Genomic DNA, 17,666 nt, shown 5'->3' on the forward strand with positions numbered 1-17,666 from the left:
CAAAATCTAACTTGGAACCTTATTATGATTTTCAAGAGTCCATTCCACTGTACAGGGAAGCAGAATTCCAGTGAGGAATATGCAGTTAGATAAAGTAACCACTTGAAAGATAAGAAGCTTGATCTCCTGAAAAATATTTCTAACAGCAGATTCCTCCCTTTTATAATAGATACCACAGCATAACTTCACATTCAGATTAAGAGGTATTGTAAAACCAAATTTGGAAAATGGCCCTCCTGTTGTGAATGTGTGCAACAACGTCCACATCGCAGCGTTGTAGAGGTCTAGAACGGGCACCTCCCTGTGCCGACAGAGCGGTCTTTGCCCTGGTGAGTTTATAAAACCGATATTCTTGTGTTCTTTCTTAGCTAACACAGAGCAGATTTAAAAAAAGATTACTATCCACCTCGACAGAGTCCTTTTTGGCACTGCCTTGCCTTTCTTTGTTCCAGTGTAAACCACAAATAGCTGATCATCCACACAATGGTCTTTCATACAATCAATGTAGAAACAAAAAGCTGTTTTAGGATCAAACCAATGGAGCCTCTTCTCCTCTTTCAAGGGGTTTACGGTGGAGCGACAAATGTTGGCAGGGTAATCAATTCACCAAAATTTAAGGGCAATATCATCTTTAGTAGTAAGGCAACCTGAGTCCTCATCATCAATTCGTCCAAGAAGAAAGTGCTGCAGGTTGTTGCACAGACAGCATCTGTAGTTCACCCACATGGTTCAAAGAAATGGTGAGGATAAGAAAGGCTGTCTTGATTGTCAGAAACCATAGGGAGCAGATTTGCGTAGGCTTGAATGGTACGCACATAAAGAACATAAGGACTACGTTTAGGTCCCATTGAGGCATGTCAAATGGGATTGGAGGACACATATGCGTCCGGTCATTCAGAAAAAGCACCAGAATCAGTGATTTAAAGAGAGAGGGCTTACCAGGCCAAATGAGCTTATAAGTAAGTAACCTTTGAATATACTCACTGCAAGGCCATGCTGGGCCAACAACAAAACATCTTAAAGTGGGGCCTAGAGATGGTCAAGATTTCGGACTCCACACCAGTGCACAAACTTTTCCCAGCAGCACCCAGTGTAGATGTTTTGTGTGAACAAGCATTGGGCTGCAAGAATGATATTCATCACTACAAGTGGCAAGTCAAAAGAATTCAACTGTCAGCCTTTGTAGAATCGATCATAATACTAGGGTATACCCTGCAACCAGCATTGTCAAAATGAAAGTAGCTTCTCAGATCAACGTCAAAGCGGTTTACCTCAAGATCACTTTAGGAATGGACAATCACACTATCTTACACATCCACATATGTCTGATCAGAACTGGCACCTAGGTCTGTAGGGTCCTATGTTACTCCATGCTACCAGATTTCATCTACTCACCACAAACAAGAAGTCATGCTCTGTAACTGTTGCGTGTCGATGTAAAAATTACCAGCAAAATTCAATCTTCTGCCGGCTCCTTTGATATAACAGCTCAAGAAACTACATATTAAACAGTCAATTTATTCCATAAACCTACAAAGCTTTATTTGGCTGGGGGTGGACTCCATCTAGAAACTAATTGTAACTCTGTACATTTAACAACACATAAAACGTCTAGAAACTAATTGTAACTCTGTACATTTAACAACACATAAAACGTCTCAGGCTCAACAAACCACATATACACTTGAATACATTTTTCATTAGGTTCCAGAGAAAGCATCAGTCGCAGTGATAAACTACAAGATATTACCTGTGCCTTGACCGCCAAATGAAAGGCTCCTTTCTTGAAAGGTAGTAAGTCGTCACTTATGTTTCTAGTTCCTTCTGGGTATATCCATACTTTCAACTAGGAAAGAGAAGTGTAGACAGAAAATATTCAAAAGTTTTAACAGTGTTACTCACAACTTGTTAAAAACCAAAAACTACATTAGATTTCAAAATAAAAATGTCTGCCTTTCATAGTTCCAGACATCACTGACAAATCTCCACCACAAGACATTGTAACAGAATCAGTGTGAATTGAGATAACAAAAGAAGCAAATTTGACAAGATTTATGCTGATGATATGGCGAGCCACTCAGATTTCATGGTCCGACAGGACTGAAGGGCCGACAGGTTAAAAAACAAAAAACCCTCTCTGCCAATCAGAGCAGTTAATAATTTTAATTTGCAGTTCCACTGGAGAACTGTGGTACCGACCATCAAGAGTTTACTATATTCTTTGTTATTAACTTCTCACACACAACTGAAAATATTTTACCCTAATCACAAAAAGCATGCTTTCTTACAAAAGATCTAGCTTTCTGCCAAATTTGGTGCAATTCTGTTCAGTTGTTTTATTCTAGATAACTTCCACGGGCTATAACATGGATAAAATGTGTTTAAAATGTGTTTTGGAACCTGCCTTTTTTTTTTCTGCCCCTGCTTGACGGATCACCCTGAAACATTCCAGGAAGGAGCCGAGTTGGATAAACATTTTGTTAGGGAACATTTGGTGAATAATCCTCTCACAAATATCCATCTATAGCCATAAATAAATATACATATATAAACACACATAAACAAAGATTAATCAAATATCCATAAATAGCTTTATAAATATACTAGCAGCCCGGCCCGACGTTGTCCGGGTATGAATTGCTGCCGGCCAGTAGTATATTGTTTTGTAGGATTTCGTTTTGATAGCATTTCCTATCTGTGACAGGCCTGTGAAACGCTCCGATTCACACTGCACTGCTGATGCACTTAAGAGACACGTGAACAAGCTGCAAGGCGAAACGCGTTGTGTGAATTAAACCTGTGTTCAACTTACTCGTGGTATTTGACTTATTTCCTGAGAGCGCACTGATATACTGTGGAAAGAGACTTTGGATTGCGATTCACCGGCACACTCCGCCGGAGTGTGCGCCAACCCTCTTGGGTCCCAGTATCTTGGAAGGGGCTTCTTCTGAGGATTGAGATATATATATATAAGTTTCAGGCAGGTTATAGTTAGGAATTATCATTTAAAAAACTTTAGAAATTCACTGAAAAAAACATAGATTTCAGGGGTGTTATAGTTAGCTGGACATTTCACTCATATTCTGTATTTTACAGTGAGTGATGAAAGGTTATACTAGTGTATGATGAGGTGTATCTGGTTGTCACATGGATGATGTCATCAGTGATGTCATTTGAGATGTCGTCAGTGATGTCATAGGTGATGTCACTGACCATGTCATGAATGATGTAATATGTGACATCATCACTAGTGGATTGCGGGTGCGAGAGTTACAGTTAGTACAACTAACTATAACTGAGGAATTTCAATGGTTTTGTTTGAGTGAAATGTGCAGCTAACTATAACACCCCTGAAACCTATGGTTTTTTCAGTGAATTTCTAAGGTTTTTTAAATGATAATTCCTAACTATAACCTGCCTGAAACCTATGGTTTTTTCAGTGAATTTCAAAGGTTTTTTAAATGATAATTCCTAACTATAACCTGCCTGAAACCCAGGGCCGTTTCTAGGTGTTTTGCCGCCCTAGGCGAGAATTGAAAAATGCCGCCCCCTCCCTTTTACTATGATCACTTTCGCCCCCATGCCTCTCCTGGTTACCAATTTCATAATAGCAGGGTTTTAAAAAAATTTTTTTTTTATTAGTTTAGGCCCACATTTTGCTTTGGGAGTGTGCCGCTTTTTCAGGACAACCTTAAAGCAAAATGTGTTGAACCAAATAATGTGCTTATTGCTTAATGCACTCATAATATATACCTAATAAAAACCAATGAGTGGGATCTTAACTTATCTGATGTTACTTCTTGTGATGTTACTTACTGTAATGCCACACATTGTGACATCATAGGCTATGTGGCCCAATAAGCACCAATTGTGGCTAGATTTTAGTACTCAACTGTAGGGGCAACAGGGCATTTTTTCTTTCAAGCAATAGGACCCAAGCCACCCTTCATCATGATGAACAGCCTCCAACTGAGGTCTATCCATAGTCCGAATTATCCTACATAATCCTCCTAAATCTTTTAATTTGTACCACAGGCAGTGGTGAAATGCTGTGGCACTGGCGCTCCGCCCTCTTGACACCAGGACCAGACAGTTCCATGCATTGCTGGAATGCGCGCAGCTCAAGGAAAGGGGAGCCTCAGAGTTTAAACTACTAGTGGAAGGTACACGCTCTTCACGGCCTTCCTTTTATTTTTATTTATTTTATGCGTTTTTATAAAGCGCAGACTTTACCCGAAGGTGTCAGAGCGCTTCACAATGGGAACAGTAAATATTAATGAGGAGAAAATTACAAGTGAACAGATTACAAAGGCATACGTTAAGTTACATGACGCAGAAGTGACAATTGTGAGCAAGCAAAATACAAGAGGTAGCAAACGGTGCATTACAGGAGGAAAAAGTGACATGTGTGCAAGATACAAAAGCGTACAAAGTACAAGTAGAGGTATAATACTGGAATAAATGGCAGACCTCCACTCAGCCTGGCACTGGCGCTCAACACTCTTGACACCAGGACCAGGCCCAGACAGTTAAACACATTGCTGGAGTGCGCGCAGCTTAAGGAAACTAGTGGAAGGCACACGCTCTTCGCGGCCTTCCTTGACCCCCTCTCCCGTGTCCTGACCTCCACCCAGCCTTGCCCGCATGCACAGTTGTGGGGGATTCTATCACCTCACTGACTGGAGCCGAGGCCTGCCGCCTGGACATGGGGTGGCGGACGCCAATCACAATGCCTGCCATTTTATGACTTTTGAATTAGGGCCTGCTGCTGCAACAAACAAAAAATTAATAAAACCCACGCAGACATATCTCTCACAGTTGTTCCCCCGTCTCTGGAGCCGTGATGACCGAGACGAGCTCAGAGACTGACTCAGACTCACAGGCCTCTTTTCAAATTAAGAGTAGGTACTGTAGATATTTTGCACATTCGCAGCAAGCCTTCATGATGTTCGTAATAGTTGCTTCGCTGTAACTGCGCGGTAACTTACTCACCTGTGCTCTGGTGAAAGAAAGTCACGTCCACGCGCAAGTCCGTGCAGTTTGCAGGCTCCGAGGCTCATGCACTGCTGGCCTCAGTCAGATGCTCCGCGCTACCACTGGCACTACTACTGTGAGACTCTGGGGTCTCAAGCCAGGTCAGCAGGAGCCAGGGGACTCGGAATAGCCGGCCGCCGGACAGGACAGGTCTGTGTTGCTCTTGTGGGGCACTGGCAGCAGTCAACAGGTCATCGGGCCTGGCAGTCAATTCTCCATTACCCAGCACCGCTACACTGTCACACACAGTCCGGCCCGCCGTCCCCCGCGCACCGACAGCGAGAGGGTGGTGCGCGTCACGCCGTCACCGGCTGCTGAAGCACCGCTCGAGGACTGGCCAAAATTATGATGCCAAGGGCAGTCATTGGTAGTGCTATCCCACGCTACTAGATTGACGGCCCTGGGGAGGGACCCGCCCATGATACAATACTAGTGTGTACCGCCCGCCCACTCCTCTCCAAACGCACCACAAACCACCACTAAGCTAGGGTGCGCTCAGTGCTGCGGAGCAACAATGTACTAGTACAAGCATAAAGAATGGTGCGCTTGCACTCCACTTATAGGTGCTGCTGCCCGCATGTTTTTTGCCGCCCTCCACCTTTTGCTGACCTAGGTGGCCGCCTAGTCCTGCCTAATGGCAGAAATGGCCCTGATGAAACCTATGGTTTTTTCAGTGAATTTCAAAGGTTTTTTAAATGATAATTCCTAATTATAATGTTCATTAAGCATATCTGTTTTTTTCTATTTTTTTAATTATCATCCCGTTCTCAACGTAGTAAAAACTGCAAATATTACCACTCTTCAATGTATTCCTTCCTCCAAGAAAATCGCTACAAACCAGAACCACAACTAACGTCAATAATATACAAATCCAAGAAAATCGCTACAAACCAGAACCACAACTAACTTCAATTATATACAAACTAGGCGTTCTCGTAGAAAAAAAACCCCCAAAAAACACCACTTCCCATACTTTCAACAACAAACCAAACCTACAATGCTACCTAAAAAAACAGGCGATAGTTCCATTTACCACTAACAAATTAATATCAACATTTAACTAGTGTAAGGACGTCGACTATGTACTGTGTGAATTACATCCAATTCACACCCATATCCAAAGACAAATATGTAATAGAGGTACTAATTATGCACTTCCAACACCCAACAAAATCACAACACCTAACGCCACCACCATTAAAACCACCCCTCCCCCCCTACTACCTCAGAGGCAGCACAAAACAGGACAACAGACCTTCCCAAAATAATATATCCCCTCAACAGCACACTAGCTCAATGTTCAGAGATGTGGCAATCAACTATGTATAAGGGAAGGAACTCGCCCATCAACAATAATGTACACAATGCTAACACTAGCGGTGATATGCTATACACAACTCACTATACAAACCTAAAACTTTTTCGTGTGTAGATATACTATTGATACGTGTAGTGTACTGCACAGTGGACACAACCATATTATCTCAGACTCTGGGGAATATCTCGGTCATGTAGCTGTGTTTCCTCCCCTTCCCCCTGAAGCAGAAGCAGAGTGGGCTGGTCCAACGTACGCAACTCCACCGTAAGATTATAAATTATTAGGCTACACCTTGGGCGTGGTTCACTTGTGCAAAGACAAAAACTCTGCCACAGAGAAGATCCTCACCCTGCCACGTGGCTGCCGCCATGACCACATGCCTCATCGATACAGGCCCATTGCGAACTCAGCGCCACAGCACCGCAGACATATGTCTGTATCGACTACTGCCTTCGATCTACACTGTGGACAGCAGTGTTCACAACTTGAATTCAGCTTTGGATCTACACTACGGACAGCATTGAAGTTAGCCTTGATTTATGTAAGGCAGAGACAATTGTACTCTATGTCCTCAGACTTTGTTAAAATAAGTGACAAAAATTCTTCGTCGATATCTCTGCTGACTACTGCCTTCGATCTACAGTGCGGACAGCAGGGTTCACAACTTGAATTCAGCTTTGGATCTATACTACGGACAGCATGAAATTCAGCCTTGATTTATTTAAGACAGAGACAACTGTACTCTAAGTCCTCAGATTTTGTTAAAGGATGCGACTAAAAACATTCCTCAATGTCTGTACTGACTACTCCCTTCGATTTACACTGCGGTCAGCAGAGTTTACAACTTGATATCAGTTTCGCATCAGCACTACAGACAACATTGAATTCAGTCTCGATTTATTTAAGGCAGAGACAATTGTACTCTGTCCTCGGATTTTGTTAAAGTATGTGACAAAAAGCAGTCCTCGATGTTTGTGCCGACTACTGCCTTCGATCTACACTGCAGACAGCAGGGTTCACAACTTGAATTCAGCTTTGCATCTACACTACGGACAGTAGGGAATTCAACCTTGATTTATTTAATGCAGAGACAATTGTACTGTATGTGTTCAGATTTTGTTAAAATAAGTGACAAAAATCATTCGTCGATATCTGTGCTGACTACTGCCTTCGATCTACAGTGCGGACAGCAGGGTTCACAATTTGAATTCGGCTTTGGATCTACACTACGGACAACATGAAATTCAGTCTTGATTTAAGGCAGAGACAATTGTACTCTATGTCCTCAGATTTTGTTGAAGGATGCGACAAAAAACATTCCTCAATGTCTGTACTGAGTACTGCCTTCAATCTACATTGTGACGGCTCACTATTCATGTGGAATGGCGATTGCACATGACGCATTCCAATAAGAAAGAGACATTGCACCAGTGCGACCCACCCAAACCACGAATCATCGCATGGTGCACACACGCTTAGTTCTTCAGGTACCACTAACACACTGCACCACAAGTCATCCCCGTGGCCTTATTAAGGCAGAATTCACTAGGCAAAAAACATCATTCACAGTGCGTCTTGCCCGGACCACGCATCATCGCAGGTTACGTACACGCTCAGTGCCAAAGGTAATACTAACACAGTGCACCATAATTCATCGCCAAGTGGCCGTATTCAGGCAGAATTCAACAGACAAAAGACATTGGTCCGAATGCGCCCCCTCTGGACCACGCATTATCGCAGGGTACGTAAAGCTCAGCGCCAAAGATACTACTAACTCAGTGTACCATAAATCATCGCAAAGAAGAGTGAACAGTTTTATGTCAGCAATGAGGCATACTATCACTTTTAAATGGAATTCATGCAGAATTCAATCGACAAAAGACATTACTCCAATTACTGTGCCTCCCCCCCGACCACGCATCATCGCAGGGTACGTACACGCTAAGCGCCAAAGGTACTACTAACTCAGTGCACCAAAAATCATCGCCACGTGGCCTTACTAAGGCAGAATTCACCAGACAAAAAACATTACTATCAGTACGGCGTGCCCGGTCCACACATCATCGCAGGCTCCACAGAACCTTGTTGTTTCAGGTGCCACTAACTCAGTGCACCACTTATCATCGCTGGCTGCACACATGCTAAATTACCAATACTGTGCAACTCTACTCAACCCCATGTGGCCGTGGGCTCTTGCTAACCGCTGCCTCCTGCCTACAATGCTGTCATCAGAGCTCACAATTAAATAGACTGTTGATTCATTATTTGCAGAGTACAATACCAAACTAAGTATAACACCTATCAAACCTATACAATATCCCTTGAGTATGCTTCCTTCAAAAACTTCTTTTATATCAGTTATAGATTTAGTTGAATAATAAAATTCACGCTACAAGTGCAAAGGCACACTTAATGACAGTCTACACTGCGGACAGCACAGGTCACAATTTGAACTATAATGTTCCTAAAACATACATATTTCGACAATTTATTCCATACATGTTTCATCTTTTATTTCAATCGTGATTACAGATGATGCAGTCCAGCCTAAGGTCTACACTGCGGACAGCAGGGTTTACAACTTGAATTCAGCTTTGCATCTACACTACAGACAGTAGGGAATTCAGCCCTGATTTACTTAATGCAGAGACAATTATACTGTATGTATTCAGATTTTGTTAAAATAAGTGAAAAAAAGCATTCTTCTATAACTGTGCTGGCTACTGCCTTCCATGTACACTGCGGACAGTAGGGTTCACAACTTAAATTCAGCTTTGGATCTACACTACAGACAGCATTGAATTCAGCCTCGATTTATTTCAGGCAGAGACAAAAAATACTCCTGTGGCACTGCTAGTATGAGCAAGCACCTTCAATTCCTACATCCTGTGAACTATGCTCACAAAGAATGTAGAAGACTGCGCCAAAATGTACCTCCACCACGGGCAATACCAAGTACCTCTGGGGCATCACCTTTAACATCGCCACCAGACATACGTCCCCATTTTGAGAAAGTTAGAATGCACTTCATGAAGTGCAATCATTTAATTTCTTATGAGCAGCAATCAGTAGACCTAGTTTGCAGAGCAATTAATAACCATCAATGGTAGTTTTTTCCCCCCTCAAAGTTCATGCAGTCCAGTATGCAACAGTCAATGGTTTGAGTGCAGCCCGTTCAGACTACGCATCATCGCAGAGTAAGCACACGCTAAACATCACACGTACCGCTAACTCAGTATACCATAAATAATCACCACATGGCCTTACTAAGGCAAAATTCAGTAGTCAAAAGACATTCTTACCAATGCGGTCTGCCTGAACCACGCATCATCGCAGGCTCCACACAAACCGCCCCTACCTCAGTGCACCACAACTCATGAACCCTTCACGATAGAATCTTCTGTGTATTATTTCACATATAGTGCTCCTACCTTTGTACAGCAGAAGTCATTGAATATCTGTGTATGATAGCATGATTACTATTCTACTTGTTACCAACAGCAACGTAATAAAATATGTGCCCGTACCCACTTCAACTAGCTATCTGTGTCTGTGTATTTATTATGTTTGTAAAATTCTGCTCCTGCGCCCTACCACATTATATTGTGCTGTAAATAGCGTATGCAACCATCTTACCTCTGCCAGTAACAAAAACTTCGATTGTATAACTTTCTACAAATACGAACGTACAAACTGGATCATTACAATACTGCAAACAAAGTGTATAGTAAATTTATAAGTGTGTGCTACTGCTTGATTTTTTTTTAAGCATATTTATATAGCGCGAAGTCGACCCAAAACTATATCAGCAATTTACATGAGCACCATATTTACAGTACATTTTCAGGCACGCGAAGATTACGTCATTTCTCTACAATAACAGGATATGGACGCGACTCCGAGCCTCAAACGCTGATTTCCAGCACCAAGTTCGACAGTATACTCGAATGACCACATACGTATATATTTTAGCTGCCCTTCATGTGCCAAAAACTGCAAGCTAAAGCTATCATAGCCCTGTATTACTACAACTACAACACTCCACTGAATGTACAACAAACATTCATATTCGCAGAAATGTGTCATGACCACCATCTTTTATGGATGAATATAGAGTCAGTGATACCCCGTACCTTCCATGTTGGCCATGTTGTGGGACTTTACAAACAAAATGACACATTTGCGTTTAAGACCCGGATGACGGCAGCACTACAACACAGACACCCGAATCAGTTGATTTCTCAAATACCTCACGACGGAGCCAAGCCCATAGCTCCGGAGTCATCGTTCACAGCCTCGCGCAGCACTGGCATACCCACTATGTATTGAATGCAAGTTAGGTGTGAGTGAAGTTTGTATGCTGGTTGTATAGTTGGTATGCTAAAAGAAAACCCCAAAGGGAATTGTTTTTAGACTTTATACGTCAGTCCAGCCCACTCCGCTTACGCTGCCAGGAAAATACAACAACGCTACATGGCCCAGATTTCCATTGTAGTGATTTCTTAGTTCCAGGTCTAGTTGTCAGAACGGCACATACACACTCCCTCATGGCCACACCACACCCATCCAGCACAGGCGTCACACCACACGTGACCCCACAAATAAAAAAGACCGGGCGCACTTGCTCCACTCCATTTTAGAGTTGCTTCCATCGCAAACGCTGTGATGGCCCGTCCTGGTAGTTCGGACGCCGCATGTAGGCCCGAACTAGCGAACACAGGGCCCACCACCACGTGCGTGGCCTCTTTGGTCACTGAGTTAGTGGTACCGCAAGGACTGAGCGGGTGAGGAACCTGCGATGAAGATGGGTGCACCCGTATGTCCTTTGCCATAGTGATATCAAGACTCCGCACCAAATGTGAGACTTCTTGGTGGCAGAGCCGGACTGCATGATGTAGAACGTACAGTACCCTGTCCGCGAAAAGGTGAGCAGTGAGGCCTGGGTCCGCAGCAGAGGGAATAGATGGGGTGCAGCAGACTGGATACAAAAAGGCGACGCAGCGATTTAGGCGTACGCAGTCCTATATACTGTATCTTATTGCATTTGTATTTTTTTATCCTATAGCAGGAAAGTTTTTATAGTCGGTCAAAAGTCCGTCGCTTGTGATGATTGAAACCACATGTATCACTGAGCACCACTTGCTTTCTATAACCGGTTGGAAAACATTACTACTCTACTAATTCTTCATAAATCGAAGCCCATAAAACAAGTTGGAACTGTACAAATAGTTGTATTTTTAATGCGGGAGGGAAGGTGTGTGAAAGGGCGATGTTATTCTACTCCACATTAAGATAGTAACAATTACCAATCATAACATCTTTCTTTTACTATTTTTTAGATGTAGAGCTTCAGAGTGCACTATGTCCAGGCACGTGGTGGAAGACAAACTGATGACAGAAAGGTTAGCTGCAAATATTCTTTTCAGTTACTCTCTCACTTCCTCTCTCCTTTGATAAACAAATGACGCACAATGTTATCTTCCTTTTTATCTAACAGGTGTGTTTCACAAATTGGCGTTCCCCCCCCACAACACCTCCAAAGCTCAACGTTTGAGGATTCTGCGATGAAGCGTGGCCATCGTAAAAACGCATAAGAAGGCTGCTTCGACACGTGGTGGACCCTCTTTGAATCACGCTAATGGCACAAGGTGAGCAAAGAGTCACCCGTGGGCGGAGAGAGTGAATAGTGTGCAGCAACTTGACTGCTTACGAATGTACAATTACCTCCAGGCAGTGGGAGTGGATAGGTTACCACAGTCTGGGTGCGCAAGAAAGGGAACTCACCTCCAGACACTGGTAGTCAACGGGGAGCAACAGTCTGGGTACGCAGTAATGACAACTCACCGCTATGCAGTGGGAGTGCATGGGTATAGTACTCTGGGAGAAAAAGAGCGCACAGACACCTCCTTGCAGTGGAAGCTGATGTAATACAGTATCCTGAGTGTCCAAAGGCATAACGCAGAAATATACGTGTGCAGTTGTATGTACTCTTCTATTACTAACTCTATACTATTTTGCAGATCACTATATTTGAGGGTGCACTATGACCGGCACGTGCTTGGACACACATCGGAAGCAAAAAGGTGAGCTACGAAGGTTTTCTCAAGTATCAACACTACCTCTCCTGCTCCATCTATTACTTTCTCTCTCTCACACTTTCAGTGTTGTTTCTTCTCTCTTTCTCTCTCTCACATTGTTTCTCTTTCTCTTTTCAAGTTATGGACGCTGCTGTCCACTCTGCAAATAAATAAATCAATGCTGAATTTAATACAGTCTGCAGTATAGAACCAAAGCAGACTTCAAGTTGTGAGCTCTGCTGAAAACAGTGTTTTCAAAAGGTAAGCAGAGCGGCCTAGATACACAATGCCTACAATTAAACGCGCTGCAAATAAACGATATTGTCCTGCATAATGACGTAATCTCTCACCTAATTCTGACTCATCTCTGAATCCTTTTAAAGACCTGCTGGACCATACTGTAGATCTGACCCAGCAGGCACTTCCCTACAGACACCTCTTCAGCGCGGGCCTATGAGAGGGGTGGAATGTATCAGGCACACTGCACACGTGCGAATAAGCAATATTGCCAAGTGTTATGTTAATGTGTGATCTTTGAACTCATTCAGTCACATTTCTGTCTCAAATACCAACTATACCATAAGATAGGCCTAAGCCTACAAGCAGCGCTACCCTACAGACTCCTGTTGAGGGTGATTCTGAGGGAGGGGGAGGGTACACTACCTGAGTCTGCATGTGAGAAAAAACGATCTTGCCTTTCGTAAAGATGTAATCTCTCACCTCATTCAATCACATCGATCTAATTTTAAAGACTTATTTTCATTTTTGTTTTGCAGGTTACCTACGCTCCTACCATTTGAGTCCATCTCACATTTTGTTCATTATACTGTTATGTTAAAGTGACTTTTCTATTTATTTATTTTTGTTTTAATAAAAGTTAATAAAAAAAATGAGTTTATACGTCTTATTTTTCTGACATTTCACTATTATTTAGTGTGATAATTATATGCTTAGAGAAGATTTAAAAATGAAAAGTAGAAGTGATGTTTATAACTAGAAGTACAATACTGAGGCTAACTCTTTACCAGCTCTTTACCAGAGTCTGTAGCTGCGATTAACGGATCCTATGGAAAATTTAAAAAAGTCAAGCACACTTGTTGTTTGGATTAGCAACATTGTGTGGTGAACTTGTGACCTATGTGCTCAGTTAAGTGTTCCATAAACTGTTACTAGGGTAACAGGCAGTAAGCAGTTTGGGGGTAAGGTTGAAAGGTACTGGCTGTACAGAAGCTGTTCTATTTACCCATGATCCTCTACATGACAGAGGGGGAAACCAAACTGAGACGATAGAACACTATGTACATTAAGAGCAAAAGAAGTACACAACTCTTTGAATTAACCTCAAGAGAGTGCTCGAGGAATAGTCACTGACGTTACAAAACCCCACGTACAATTTGCCTACACTGTACTCAACAATGGGCAATTTTTTATCGATCGCAATCAAACACTGTTGCTTCACGATTCACAGTGTGCACTTCACTAAATACTTTGTGCCTATTTAAATGGGAGACGGGATTGTTGACATTCCAAAACATAGGAGCATATTTACAAGGACGGCGTTAAAATTATCGCCGCTTTAACGGCAGCAAACTACAGCTAAAACGGCTATAATGGACTTCAAAATCCTTTGTTGTCTTACAGCAAGATTTTTTCTACACTGCTGTTTGCTGTGGCAGGGTGAGAGCCGAGGCTCCCGTCCTGCCATAGCAAACTTGGATTGCATTTTCAAAGAGAGAACACGAAAACCTACTCTCTCTTTTAAAATGCAAAGCAAAATGCTTTTCCCCACGATGAGCTGCATATTAGCAGGTCTCCGTGTGGAAAAGTAATGGTGGCTTCCGAAGGACGCAGGGAACTGACTGGCACCGTAGGGACATTGGGCCTCCACCCACCGTCCCCAACATTGAATATACGCCCATGGGATGGGATCCCGAGAAAGAATAAAAATTAGTAGTAGGTGATATATTTTTTTTACTGTAAAATTAGGAGTCTGTAATGGGCATATTTACAAGGACAGCGTTAAAATGTTCTGGTGTAAACCTGGGCTTCTATTGGAATTCTCACATATTCTCAAAGGCCTATTATTAAGCCCACTATGGCCGCTTTAACAGCACTTTCCTAACGCTAAAGCGACGATAATTGTAACGCTGTCCTTGTAAATATGCCCCCAATATCGCGAGAAATACAGTGATAATTCATGTTCGCAAGTGAAAAGCTTGTTAATATAAGACTGAGGACTTAACATATCAATCCACCTCACATATTAAACATGCTTAAGTCTACTTCAGAACAAATGTTAGGATCCGACATAAACCGCAATTACCAAGAGTTTTGCTATTGGTCCTCAAATCCAGGGCCGCCTTGTAATTTCAACGCTGTTGTCATACCTTCCTCTTCCATGTTATATTGTCATAGGAACACCTACCTTGCCACAGGGAACGCCTACATTGCATATCATTGGAGATACGAGGCGAGCCGTTAGCAAACCGGCTGCTAACATGCGTTAATACATCTTAGCGTCGCCTAGTAAATAGGGCGATATAATTTTCATCGCAAAAAAGGCAAAATGGCACTTGCTAATATGCCCTCAAGTTTGCTATGACAGAGCGGGAACCTCGACTCCCGCCCTGCCATAGCAAACAGCAGTGTCCCAGGGGTAGGCACCCCAAGACACATCAGGAGCCGCTCCTGGGGGGTGGTGTTCCCCAAGGCTTTCGACTGGTCCAGATTGGAGACCACGCCGCCCCCCTCCCAAAATATAAAAAGACCCGGAGGGTTGTAATCCCGGGGCTTAGACGGACCTTGGAGCTCCCTCACCCATTTATTTTGTAGCACCGAGGAATGGCGGTCCCCGGGCTACAAGGCCCCTCTGAACCCCTATCAAATGTAATATTTTAGACCCCAGAATTTGGCCCTCCCAGGTAGCTAATTTTTAAACAAGCCCAGGAGCCGTGCTTAGTTTTAATTTTTTTTACGGAGGATCCATGCACCCTGCACACATTTCTCAGTTTAAAAAAAACAAAGGTTTTTTTTGGGCCCCAAGGGTCCTTTCGGGAGCCCCTAAGCAGGTCTAGAGGGTCAAAATATGTTTTACCTGCCCCTTTTATACGTTTTGAACATCTGTTACACTAATTTCTAGATCCTCGCTTCTATCGAGGCACAAAATGGCTGCCAACACTTCCTGGTTTTGAATGTTGACAACCACTTGACAGCCAATTAGCATTCAGCGCGTGATCGGGACGGTGCGCTTAGAGTGCGCGCAGGATGCGCCGATCCACCGAGGCCATAGATATATATGAACTTTTAATTGTAATTTTCTCAGGAACTACTGAACGTATTTACACCATTTAAGCAAATGGCACGAGTCTGAACCAAGGACTACCTCTTTGCCAAATTTGGTGTAATTCCGTTCAGCAGTTCGGGCTGTAGCTGCGATGAACGGTTCCTATGGAAAATTGCATAGGGAAAACACGTTTTGGGACCCACTTTTTTTCTCGGCCCCTGCTTCACAAATCACCCCGAGACTTTCAGGATAGGAGCGGACCGGAGCCCCCCACCAGTCTTGAAAACTTTGCGAAGATTCGTCAACCAGCGCCAAAGTTATTCCAAATAGAATGTTGCGGATTTCCTATGGAAAATAGGTCCTAATTATAACTACCTACTGGCAACCGCCAGTATGATATATAGATATAGATATATATATATATATATATATCTATATCTATATATACAGCTCCAGAAATCCCTTCCTCTGCTCGAAAAAGGAAACCAGCACTCACAGGGTTTAGTTCTCAACACAGCAGTGGTTTTATTTGAACAGATGCGTTTCTGAAGTGCTCACTGACGAAGGAGCACTTCCGAAACGTGTCTGTTCAAATAAATCCACTGCTGTGTTGAGAACTAAACCTCGTGAGTGCTGGTTTCCTTTTTCGAGCAGAGGAAGCGATTTCTGGAGCTGGAGCTATTTTGCGGAGCATCGCCGCATCGAGGCACCCGCCCGTGGAGTGACCCGCTTTACAGGTGCACTGGAGCGAGATTTTATATATATATATGCCTTTTAATCAAATATTAAAGCTTCCACCAGATTCCCCGCTGTGGCCCCTGCTTCTTTGTTTGTCGGAGGAGTTTGCTGCCATAAATTCACGCGGTATCCAGAAACGCGCTACAGGGGCCCCGTTCTTCAAAGTGGTCCGGGCTCTTCTGGTCTCTGCTTCGGCGGTTCGTGTCTTTCCAAGGTGTTGGTTGCCTGGTACCCGCCTCTCTTCACTTCCGACTCCAGAGCGGCTGCAAAATGGTCCGTGACTTCACGGAGGATCAGGAATGCACTGTCTCCCTGACCCCTGCCTGGCTGTTGTTTGTTTTAGGGGGCTGGAACGTCTGGGGGCTGGAGGAAGCTTTTAATGATTTTATCCACTGGATATTGACATTGTTTGCATCGTTTCTTTACCTGCACAACGCATGAATCCACATGGACTCACCCCGCATGCAGCACTTACCTGGGAAATGCATCCTGGGTCTTGTGGTTCCCACGAACTACAAGAAGTGAGCAGTTAGTAATGAGGGGGTGTGGCGAATTCCAGCTAATGGGAATGCGGCAATGACATTTTAAACGTGAAGCAAGTCTCCAGAAAATGTTTGATGGCATCTGAGGAAGGCCGGTGTGCGGTCAAAATGCACTATGCCTTTTAATCAAATATTAAAGCTTCCACCAGATTCTCCGCTGTGGCCCCTGCTTCTTTGTTTGTTGGAGGAGTTTGCTGCTATATATATATATATATTTAGTAAAGTTATTCATATATATATATATATATATATATATATATATATATATATGAATAACTTTACTTTACTGAGAAGTTAAACCACATCAAACAATAGAGGAGATATAAAGAAGGACATTTGATAAGGAATCTCTCATGTTTTATATAGGTTACTACTTAAAACCAATTTGAGGAACAAGTGGAAGGTGCATTTGTGAATCACGAATAAGAATTATTACAACAAAAAATGCTGAGCCATCACCTCCTTGATAGAAGTGTGGACTAATATATAGAAAGGATTTGTATAGAATTCTTATAGGTAACATCATCCCAAGATTCAACAATAGTCTTAATTTATTTTGGTGCGGTGAGGAACATCAATGCAGATAAAACAGATGATTGAACCATAAGTAACTTGAGAGGTAACCTGCACAGTACTAAATCTTTTTTAAGAGGTAAAAAGTATGCTTTGCTCAG

General features: G+C 42.9%; 1 protein-coding gene across 1 annotated transcript in view; it reads right to left on the bottom strand.

Moving 5' to 3' along the window:
- Positions 1-17,666, bottom strand: part of AGPAT2 (1-acylglycerol-3-phosphate O-acyltransferase 2) — a 492,970-nt gene that overhangs the window by 98,782 nt on the left and 376,522 nt on the right. The window contains exon 4 of the mRNA XM_078641925.1: positions 1,751-1,846. Coding sequence (XP_078498051.1) covers positions 1,751-1,846 — 96 coding nt within the window. The remainder of the gene's footprint in view (positions 1-1,750; positions 1,847-17,666) is intronic.

The sequence above is a fragment of the Lissotriton helveticus genome, chromosome 5_1, assembly GCF_964261635.1.
Source record: "Lissotriton helveticus chromosome 5_1, aLisHel1.1, whole genome shotgun sequence".
Classification (NCBI taxonomy): Eukaryota; Metazoa; Chordata; class Amphibia; order Caudata; family Salamandridae; genus Lissotriton; species Lissotriton helveticus.